This window comes from Miscanthus floridulus, chromosome 8, assembly GCF_019320115.1.
Source record: "Miscanthus floridulus cultivar M001 chromosome 8, ASM1932011v1, whole genome shotgun sequence".
Classification (NCBI taxonomy): domain Eukaryota; kingdom Viridiplantae; phylum Streptophyta; class Magnoliopsida; order Poales; family Poaceae; genus Miscanthus; species Miscanthus floridulus.
Genome location: NC_089587.1, coordinates 79,745,059 through 79,756,304, shown reverse-complemented (window position 1 = coordinate 79,756,304; position 11,246 = coordinate 79,745,059). Strand labels below are relative to the sequence as shown.

General features: G+C 47.6%; 2 protein-coding genes across 3 annotated transcripts; both read left to right on the top strand.

The window, feature by feature from the left end:
• The first annotated feature begins 4,017 nt into the window (after positions 1–4,017).
• On the top strand, positions 4,018–4,452 carry LOC136469459 (uncharacterized). The gene has a single exon (XM_066467648.1). The coding sequence runs from the start codon at positions 4,018–4,020 to the stop codon at positions 4,450–4,452; it is 435 nt and encodes a 144-aa protein (XP_066323745.1).
• Positions 4,453–7,272: 2,820 nt separating this feature from the next.
• On the top strand, positions 7,273–10,480 carry LOC136476791 (IRK-interacting protein-like). 2 transcript variants are annotated; one of them, XM_066474746.1, is made up of 2 exons: positions 7,273–7,672; positions 8,700–10,480. In XM_066474746.1, exons 1-2 carry the CDS (start codon positions 7,367–7,369, stop codon positions 10,218–10,220), a joined length of 1,827 nt encoding a protein of 608 aa, XP_066330843.1. In that variant the 5' UTR covers positions 7,273–7,366; the 3' UTR covers positions 10,221–10,480. The 2 variants fall into 2 exon arrangements, with proteins under 2 accessions (XP_066330843.1, XP_066330842.1); XM_066474745.1 differs by having other exon boundaries at positions 7,411–7,672; positions 8,693–10,480.
• Positions 10,481–11,246: the final 766 nt, after the last annotated feature.

Below are 11,246 nucleotides of genomic sequence, written 5' to 3'. Positions count from 1 at the left end.
GTGCAAGCCCCTTGCTCGCCAAGCTCACGCCCAAGGAAGGCCTCCACTCGTGCTCTCCAGCCCTCTGACCTGCGCTGCCCGGTGACTAGGTTGTCGTGAATCCTTAGGCCTAGCATCTTCTTCTGACAGTCTTGGAGCATGACTGTCATCTCCCCGAAAGGTAGGTGGAAGCTATGAGTCTTTGGCCACCACCTATATTAAAGATAAAGCAAGATTACTTGTCAAAAAGTCAATCGCTTGAACAAATGGCCATGAATGGAGGCAATGATTTAATTTAATACCTATCAACCAACGCAGTTATGGCCGCTGAGTTGAACTTGGGCAACCCACGATGGACCTGAAAAGAGATGACATCCAGGCCAGCTCTTTGTAGGAAAGGAGTGTACCTATCGTCGTACCGTATGTCCAAGAACCCATTGTGGGTTCTAGGATGAAGGAGCGAAAGGTCCTGCATCGAATAAAACATAGTCTCCTGTTACTTCACGAACACATATACGCTCACCAAATTTTGAACAAAACTTAAAGATTATTACCTGCCCTAGCACTATGAGACGTCCTCAGTGGGTCGCCTCATACGTCGGGTCAAGTAGGTGGAATTGCTCCATCCTAGAAAAAAATGAATGAATTAGAATTTCAATATACAATGAAACATGAACTTAGAAATGTATAAGTAATTGACACAAATACAAGCATAAACTGAGACATGCATAATTAATTAAATGAATACGATAAATATAAAATAATAAAATCAACCAATAGTCCCACCTCACTAATCTACCAATGGCAACTTCGTGAATTGTGGCCAAGTCTACCGCACTTGCCGCACTCGTACTGCTCGGGGTCAGTAACAAATGGAGTTCCCCTCCCACACCTCATTCTTCCAGGTATCTAATCCATAACCATCCTATGTCTTGTCCTCTGCCTTGATCCATGCTTGTTCCAATGGTAAGCCGGGTCCGTAATGTACTTCGGCCCATCATATGGAGGCCACTCTCTAGGGTCCCGAAAAGGCACGAAGCGGGGGCTCCATGTGTGCACAAGCGTGTCGACACTAAACTTGTGAGGTATCCTCCTCTTAATATTATAGTTGTGATGCCTAGCTACTGCCACCAAATGAGAACATAGAAAGTGGTACTACCTTGGTTTACCACAAGTGCACTTGAAATCTTGGAGGACAACCACATGTATCCTCGACTCTTGGACCTCGTCATCAGACGTTGTACCGCCCCTATGCTCGACCTGATAAGTCCCTGTGGCATGGTCAAAGCATGTAACCTCATGTGTGCCAGCCCTTTCTCTTGCCTTCTCTAGGTGTGCCTTTGGTTTTGGAGCCCATATCTCTCCATCACTCCGCAACTGCAATGCATGAGCATGTCTATCGTTGAACCAGGCAACAAGCTTATAGAAGGTGAATTGAACGATTGCATTCATGGGCATACCACGTATCCCCAATAGCAACTTATTGAATGACTACGCCATGTTGCTACACTAAAACTCGTACCTCCATCCACCGGCATCATGAGCTCTCGTCCATTTCTCCAAATCCCTCATCAAACCTGTGATCCATTGTCTACCTTCTGCATTTGATGCGGTTCTAACCTGCTCCAATTTTTCCAGAAAGTACTTGTCCTCAAGCTATCGAGCAGCCTCCTGGAACAAATCAAAGTTAAGCTTCACACCATCCTTCTAGAGTAGATTCTCGACAAGGTGCCGAGTACATCAATGATGGTGCAAAGGTGCATACCCCTCTATCTGCTCTCGCACGGCATTAAGTATGCCCTAGTGCCTATCAGATATGACGCCAACCTCCCTGCTAGGCCCAAGTACGTGTATCCGGACTAGCCTCAAGAACCATCCCCAACTGTCATTGTTCTCCTTCTCAACCAAAGCAAATGCCAAAGGAACCAACTTGTTGTTCGCGTCACAGGATATGGCTATAAGAAGTGTGCCCTGGTATTTGCCAATCAAGAACGTACCATCAATGGAGAAGACAGGACGACAGTGCCTAAAGGCCTCGACACACTGAGGGAAGCACCAGAAGGCACAGAAGAATATTTGCCTCCCATCCTTCCATGTATTAGGTTTTGGGATGTACTCATAATGCATGCCTGGATTCACCGCTTTGATTGCATTAAAAAGAACTGGCAGCTGCTCATACCCATCCTCCCAGTCCCCATATATCATCTTCCACGCTCGCTGCTTAGCCCTCCATGCTTTACCATAAGTTATCACATATCCTCCATACAACGCCTCAACGGTCCTGATAATTGTCTTCACCTTCATGTTGGGTTCTCCCTGCAAAATTCTCATCAAGCGCTTGGCAATGAGGGTAGATGTCAACTACCGATGCCTCAGTGTCAGCTCATGGTCAGCACAATTGTGTGGCCCGACAACTTTTGTGATCTTCTATTTTCCGGTTACATGTTGCTTCCTTGCACAAACCCTCCATGGGCAGCGTTCCTTGTCACACACAACTGTGTAACGGTGCTCCGCATATGAATGCAATACCCTGTAAGGCCTCTTTCGTATCACTGCAAAAGCCTGCAACCACCTCTTCAAAGTAGGGAGGTCATTGAACACCCTCCCATTCTCAATTACTATGTTAGGACCCACCTCAGGAGCTTCTAGGAGCTCATCATCATGTCCTTCTACAAATGCCTGATCAGAATGAGCAAGATCATTGAACTCGTGAACTCTAGGATCACGGCAGCCGGAAAAGATACGTCTCATCATCTCAACATCACTCTCCGTCAGCTCTCCAACATGGCAATCATCATTAGAATCAAGAGCCCTAGCCATCTCATATGGCTTCGAATCATGCATAATTTCAATACTATTAGAGCCACGTAATCCATCTCCAAAGTGCACTTGCGCAGCAATAGAGGGCATATCCACATTCTCAGGAATGTCTCTTGCAACATCAGTAGAGAAATGAGGAAATAATGAAAGAAATAGATGTAAGGAACGAGATAAGCTCGCAAAAACCATACGGTTAAGACACTTACTTGGATGATTCTGTGTCAAAGGGATCTCAGAAGGAGGATCTGCCACGGAAACATAAGTCTGATAACCATCTCCAACTACCGCATTGGGGGGGCAGATTGAGCATCGAGAACCGTAGGTGCAATCTCCACATGCAGATAAGGTTCTGGAACAGGAGGGTCGATGTGTGCCTGATGATCCATTGCTGTGGTAAACCCATGAGGGATGGGATCGACTAACACCCGACGCACAACCACGCTCAAACATTGCAGCTGGCTCTTCATAGCCAATCTCACATAGTTCTCACACTGATCCGCACAACCAATTGAGATCATTCGCCTGAATATGTTGGGAGGAGAACCTAGGTGCAGTACACCATCAACTGTAATGCCATCATCTCCAAGGCAATGCAGCTCCTCCTGAGCCCTTACAACCATCTCACTAAATAAAGGCCTATCATTGAATAGCACAGGCACGCTTTGCATGTCAACAAACTCAACATATCCATAGCGATCGCTTTCAACGGTGCCTCCATGATATATGGTAACTAGGTTGTCCATCTAGTTCAAACACGTAACGAAACACATGTCATTTAGTCTAAATTAGACGATAGATAGTACCTAACAAGTACTTTCTAACTACAAACTAAGTAAATAAGATAATAACTACGTATATATATATAGTGTACTCACTAAATAGCTAGATCATATGTAGTTAACTAAATATGTAACTACATATCTAAGTAGCTATATAACTATATCTATGTACCTATGTATCTATGTTTCTATCTATCGACATATATATCTCACTATATCACTAAAGAAATCAACTACCTGAGTCATCACATTAACTAGTAAATAACAAATACCAACTAAGTAGGTACATTGTATATTCATAATTTTTACCTTTCCAACGACTGATCCGCGGACGTCGACGGAGTCGCAGCGGACGAAGGGCGTGGGTCAGGCCAACGATCCAGACCGGCGGTGGCACGGGCGGCCGCTGCAGGTGGCGGGATCGGCGGTGGCGTGGCCGATGACAGCGGTGGCGCGCGGCGGGCGCGTGATGCCCGGGGCTCCGCATGGCGAGTCCGGCTCGACGGGCGTGGGAGGCACAGCGGCCGCGGTCGAGGCCGGCGGTGGAGGGCGGCAAGGCGGGGCGCGGCGCGGGGCGGCCTCGGGGCGCGCGAGCGGGCGTGGGCTCGGCGCGGCGCGGGCGGCCGGTGGAGGAAGGGCGCGGGCGACGGCGGCGCGGAGCTCGGCTATCCTAGGGCGAGAGAGGGAGAGGAAGAGAGGTGCGGGCCATAGGTATTCAAGGCTCGGCGCCAGTCACTCTGGCGCCGAGCTCGGCGCCATGATCTACGGCGGCGAGCTCAGTGCCATGTCATCTACCGTGCCCAGAAGCTCGACGCCAGAGACGCTGGCGCTGAGACGTGTTAGCTCGGCGCCAGCACCAATGACACTGAGCTAAGGATCTATTTTCTGAATTCTTTCCACCAGGAGTCTATTTGTGAAAAACTTAAAAAAAAGGCCAAAATATAAAAAATTCGGTTCGCGGGACAGCGATAGTCTTGTCTTGGATGTCGGTGTTCGCTATTTTTCAGCGCATTGATCGGATCTGGTTGCTTCTGTCATGGATCAGATTGTTCAATCCAGCAACCAAACGTTGGGACAGGTGGGCCCCACATGGTTATCCAGGATGCACCAGTACATGCATGATTTGGTTCCATCAACCAAACGCCGCCTCAGAGTACAGCACGTAAGGACAGTGCCTTTCCAAGCTGAAGTGGTTTTCACAAAAGGAGGAAGAAGAAACTTTCGAAAGGACAGTGTCTTTCTCTCGTAAGTTCGGAACTGCTGTGGTGGATGGTCGTGTAGCTACCACACCAGCAGTACACCACACAGTAGTCAGACAGAGAGACACACAGCACAGCACGCTGCCGTGTGGGCGTGTGGCGTGTCACGTGTGTGCGCCCGCCCCGCCCGATGCGACGTGTACGCCACGAGACGTACTATTAGTTTATACTGGGGAAGTGCTACGCGAGAACAAGACAACGAAGGTACAGTATACTTCCTGGATATTCAGCTGAAAAGCATACACGTACAAATGCCTTTTGTGAACGAACAGTAGCCAGGCACAAAGCCTACAGTACGTGCCCGGCCCCGCACAACAGAAAACGTGGTCGAATTGAAGGTGCTCTGCTGCCCGCCTCTACTACTCCACACACATGCCGTACATGATTGGATAGGATAATAAGCTCTGCTTAACTTCTTCATTATTCATTCGTGACATGTCTGATCACGATTGCGTTCTTCTTCTTCCAAAGCAGCTTTGCAATTGCCAACGGCCTGCCCGCTCCGCCCCCTCCTCGCTCGCTGGGTGCTGGCTGGCGGTGTCGATGACAAACGTTAGTTGCCATTGCGCACCGGACGGACGTGGGGCCGGCGTGCTCCATAGTCCATAGGAACACCTTCCTAACGGGCACGGGGACTGCATCACGTACTGGAGATCCACCCGACCAGTAATAACTGATTGATATGATGCAGCAACAGGAGAATTCTTTGATACCGCATTCGTTCTTGGAGCCTTTTAATAACAATTACTGCTACGTACTAGCTAATGATAAAAACAATTGATGGTTGTACTCTCTGTGTCCCTGATTGAATTATTTTTTTCTATAGTCATTTTAAGTTAGACACTTTTAACCTTACTTAGGTTCCCAAAAAAAACTTTTAATCTTGACTAGATTTATATAAAAGAGCGCCAACAATTATGACACCAAATTAGTATATTTAGATACTACACCATAATGCAATACTTATTTTGGTATCATAACTATCAATGCTCATCTCTATATATTCGGCCAAACATGAAAATGTTTGACTTAAAACGACTAAAGGAATTGATTTATTCACAAACAAAGGGTGGTATATGCCATTATCATATCATCTCTCTAGCTTCTCTAAAGCCCACTTACCTGGTCCATTTCATTCCCTCGCAAAATTTCTCGGAGCTATACATTAGCTGACTATAAGTTTTACATGTTGCGCCTTCTTTGCTCTCTCTTATACTCTCTATTCTATGTTAGTACAAATCTTATGTGACATTTTTTTATGATGGCCCTCTTTACATCATCTTCTATAGGCCCTGTTCGCTTATCTTATAATCCATCTTTTTCAGCTTGTTTTTTCAGCCGGAACAGTGTTTTTCTCTCACAATAAATCAGCCAGAAACATTGTTTCGGCTGTTTTTTCAGCGAAGCCAACGGGCCTTGCTCTAAAGAAATAGCATGCCATTGGTAGACTGGAAGGGGTTTTGATGATGGCCCCCTGCCTTAAGATGCACTCTTCCATTGACCATTGATACCATGTGCTCCATCCTATACGTACAAGGCTACACATCTTTAAATCCGCTGCTAGCCCTCTTCATTATCATTAGCAGCAGCCTGAATCACACGGATCAAACAAAGCAGAGAAAAGCGTTACTACGTTTAGTACTACACACAATCTGTAAGAGAGAAGAACGCTCGAGTTCATAGGTATGACAGTGTATAAGTACATATACATAATACATGTTGCCGGATCTAGCCAAGCAATAGGTCGCTGATGCCTAGATGCCAGAATTTGACTTGCAACTAACCAACCGACGCCTAGATGCCAGAATTTGACTTGCAACTAACCAACCGAAGGAGCTGATCCTATCGCTAATCGCTATCTAACTAAAGCCGGTACAATAGGTCGCTGACACAATGGTCCCCTCCCCTCACAACCTGCAGCCGATGAGCGAGCGTGAGATTTCATTTCCTACAAGTCTCTCTGCAAGTAAGGCCCTGTTTGGTTCCAAATAAGTCACCTACTTATAAGTTAAAAAGTGAAAAAAATAACTTATTTTGCCAAACACTACCAACTTATAAGTTACCCCTGCTTATAAGTTTTAAGTTGGTTCACCCCTGCTTAAAACTTATAAGTCACCATTTTTCGCGTGGGGCCCACACCTTTAATGAGCTTATAAGTCATCTACAACCAAACAGGCATGACTTATAAGTCACTGGTTTTCAGTCACCTGACTTAATAAGTCACCTGACTTATGAAAACCAAACGGGGCCTAATAATAATAAAACAAAGGGCTTAAAACAAAACAGCCAACCAACCAGGAGGAACAAGGGCCATAAGATTTTATTCCTTTCTTCCCCTCTCTGCCTGCGGCACACGGCATCCACCATCCACAGTGTGACAGTGTCTCAGTCTCCACTACATTAATTTCCAGCCCCCCAATGACGAGAGCCCCCCGCCTCCACTCCACGCCTCCGTCCGGCCAGCCGCAGTAACTGCAGCGCAGCCCAAGCCACCAGCCAAAGGCGCGGCCTTTGACCCGCGCCGGCGCCATGGCCGCGGACGCCACCGCCTCCGCGTCCTCCTCCTCGGCCGCCTACCTCCCGCCGGCGCTCCCGACCTCGCGCCAGGACATCCAGGCCGCCGTCGCCAAGGCCGCCGAGCTGCGCGCGCTCCACGCCGCGCTCCTCCAGGGCGGCGGCGGCGGCGGCGGCGGCGGCGCCTCCAATGCTGGGACCTACGCCAGCGCCAGCCGCAGCCCCGCCGTCATCCGCCTGCCGCCGGCCGCGTCGCCGGCGCTCACCAGGCCGGGCCTCCTGCCCGCCGCCGCCGCCGAGGACTACCCCGTGTTTGCCCCGGTAAGTGGACTGGAGAGCCTCTGAAACTTCTTGCAGCCACGTTTGTTTGTTTGTTTGTTTGTTTGTTTCTTGGTACCGGAAGCAAATGTTTGTGTGTGTGGAAGGTGCCTGCTTTGCTGCTGGATTCGCGTGTCCTGCCTTTCCCTGCTAATGTTTTCGTAGATTTTGTGGCTGTTTGATGCTAAGTCAGTGATGGAGTCGCTTGTTCTTCTTGTTGCGACAATGTTCTTTTCAGAGGTTAGCTTGGATTTCTAGGCGTAGATTCCAGTTCAATAGATGGAGTTTGGTTGGAGTCAAGCAAGAAACCTAGAACAGTATAAGTGGTACTTGATTGCATTTCATTTTACTGAAGCAAAGCTGTAGGTCGATCAACCTGGTGGATCTACAGCTCCCAACTAGATAGAGAAAAATCAAGGATTTGTGAAGATAAATCTCTTGTCGTTTTTTGTATTTATTGTTGCCGAGGAATGATTTTGCTACCTAAACTGTTTTCTGCCAACATCTAAGAGCATCCTACTCATACGCTTTGCCGGAATATAATGAGCCATTTCCTCAGCATTAGACTGAACTTTGTTTAAGCTGTCAGGTTGTCTGTAAAGGTTGTTTTGCTACATAGTGGAACATCATTACATGAAAATATAAAAATTCAGGGTCTCCTGGACTCAAAACCGATGTGCATAATCAATTGTTTTTTTACTTTTAGAAATAGGTAGAACCCTGCTTTTAAGAAAGCGTACTGCATGAGAGTATGGCCACAAGGGCCCAGGACTGGCTGGGGATGCCAGCATACAAGTAGAGTACTGACTGACACTCGCAAACGTGAAGAATCAATTGATCAGTAGTATGGTAGTATCATGTTTCCACTGAAATCATGAAACATTAAATGGTTGTGTTAAATGTGTTGCCTGCTGGTACAACATTTTCCCATGGATCGTGCATGTTTTGCTTCATGCTGCTGTACTTTCAGTTCCAGTCCGTATTGTAACATAAACCTTGCTGCTTTCTTTGATGAATTCCCAGCATGAAGCAAAACATGCACGATCCCTTGGGTGGAATGAACTACATTCGCCAAGATAACAGGAGTATGTCCGAGAACTGGAGTGGCATCGGTTTGGACCATGATGGCCTAGAAGACGAGGTGGCATTCTCAGATTTTGACAATCACAACACCTTCTCTTCGTCAAACAGCGAGCTCCATTTCTCTTCATCAAATGAGCACCTGCGTAACAGAAAGGCATGCAGAAACCATCCGTCACTCCTTCAACCCGCCATCTCTGCTGACAGTTTGATTAGGTCAGCCAGCAGGATGACAGACTTAACTGAATTTAAGGCCGTTACAACATGTAATACCTGCAAGCCTGCAACCATCAGTCGGGACACTGAAGCTGATGCCAAGTCCTTGAAGAACCTCAATAGCACCGCGCCGCTGTCAAACTACCACCCTGCTGCCTTCTCCCGGACAAGACACAAAGGGCCACATATTCTCTCCTGGCTCTTACCGAAGTCAAAGAGGAAACCGAAATCAGACATGTCACCGAACACCATCGAATGTGAGAACATGTCACAGCTTCTGAAGGACTGGGGTGTGTTCTCACTGGAGTCCCTGAAGAAAGAGGTTGTTGAGGCCAATGAGCACAGGGACGCTGCCCTGCAAGAAGTATCAGAGATGAAACTATCACTAGGAGAACTGACTACCAAGCTAGTGAACTTGGAAGCGTACTGTTCGGAATTGAAGAAGGCTCTAAAGCAAGCGACAAGCGCAAAGAACATGCAATCTCACTCAAAGAGATCGACTAGATCAGTTACTAGGAGCAGAGACAATTCCTTGCCCGTGAGCCATGAAGTTATGGTAGAAGGGTTTTTGCAGATAGTATCCGAGGCCCGTCTTTCCATAAAACAGTTCTGCAAGATATTGATACAGCAGGTTGAAGATGCTGACAACGGACTATCAGATAAGCTAAATTTACTCCTGCAACCGTATCAAATCACGCTCAGTGACAAGCACCCGAAACTAGTGCTGTACCACCTCGAAGCTCTGATGAACCAAGCGATGTACCAAGACTTTGAGAACTGCACATTCCAGAAGAACGGGTCGCCCAAGTGCCTCGACCCTAAGCAGGACGGGCAGGAGAGCTTCGCCTCGTTTGTCGCTCTGCGCAACCTGAGCTGGAACGAGGTCCTGAAGAAGGGCACCAAGTGCCACTGTGAGGACTTCAGCCGCTTCTGCGACCAGAAGATGAGCTGCATCGTGTCCACCCTGAACTGGTCGTGGCCGTGGGCTGAGCAGCTGCTGCAGTGCTTCTTCGTGGCGTCCAAGTGCATCTGGCTGCTCCACCTGCTGGCGTTCTCCTTCAGCCCGCCGCTGACGATCCTGCGGGTCGAGGAGAACAGGGCGTTCGATCAGACATACATGGAGGACGTGCTGTTGGACAAGCAGCGGTCGCAGAACCATCCGTCGTCGTCGCAGGTGAAACTCATGGTGATGCCTGGGTTCTATGTCCAGGACAGGCTGCTCAAATGCAGGGTGCTCTGCAGGTACAGCAGCTAGGTCCGGAGCTTATATATGTCTGTTGCTGATTGTGAGGTGCTTGTTGTGTTCTTTTGACTGATTGTTAGTGTGATGCAGTAGTATTTGTTCTGTTAGGTTGCAAAGTGCTATATATACTGGGATGCCAGAATGTCATTTTGACCGTTGACGTGCCTGTCAGTATATCTGTAACATACTTGCGCAGTAAGAGAGCCATGTTCTGTAAGAAAGATGTATGCAAGATGTTAATTCAACAGATTCCTCCAACTTTTTGAAGGGGAAAAAAGGGGATTTTTTATTAACAGATTCCTCCATCATTTGGCATTTTTAGATAAAGGGATATTATTACCCTGTATCAACCAATTCAAAGATGTACAGAGCTGTCCGTTATTTCAACTTCAACCAAAATGGGGGAAACACGCACGAGTGTTTTCATCATCATCTAAACACCAAGACATGAGAAGAGTTTCTGTACGGTGCTCCTCTTTTGTTATGTCCACAAGCCTAATGTGAGCAAAGTAACTGAGATGAACACCAAGACATCTGGTCTGTACGTGGAACAAGCAGAACGAAAGCAAATCTGCGTTCTCCGCCGAAAATTTCCGTTACAAATTCAGCTCCAAAGTAGACTTAGCATAGCGAGGGAGCCATGGATTCAACTGTTTTCCTCTTCAGATGAAGAAGCATCTGGGGAGTGCAAGGTGACCTACACGTAGGGCTCCATTTAAAACGCTGTAATTTCACTTAATTTCAGATGAAGAAAAATCGAGCAACAGAAGAAAAAAAAATCTGGCGTCCAAATAGTATGAGAAGACCCAAATGGGGTTCAATGACATCTCGCGGAAACGGCCGGCCCACAGGCTCTCCTCCTACCCGGCGGCCGTCGGAGGCCGGCGTCCCCGTAGCAGCAACGGTTAGGCCCAGGGTCCCGCAGCCCATACGGTGAGCGAGTTCTTTCACGAAGCCCAGCAGTAGCCCCTTCGCTTTCAGACCGCAGTTTGTATACTACTACGAAAAACACAGTAGATTTTTGAACTAAAAAGCCAC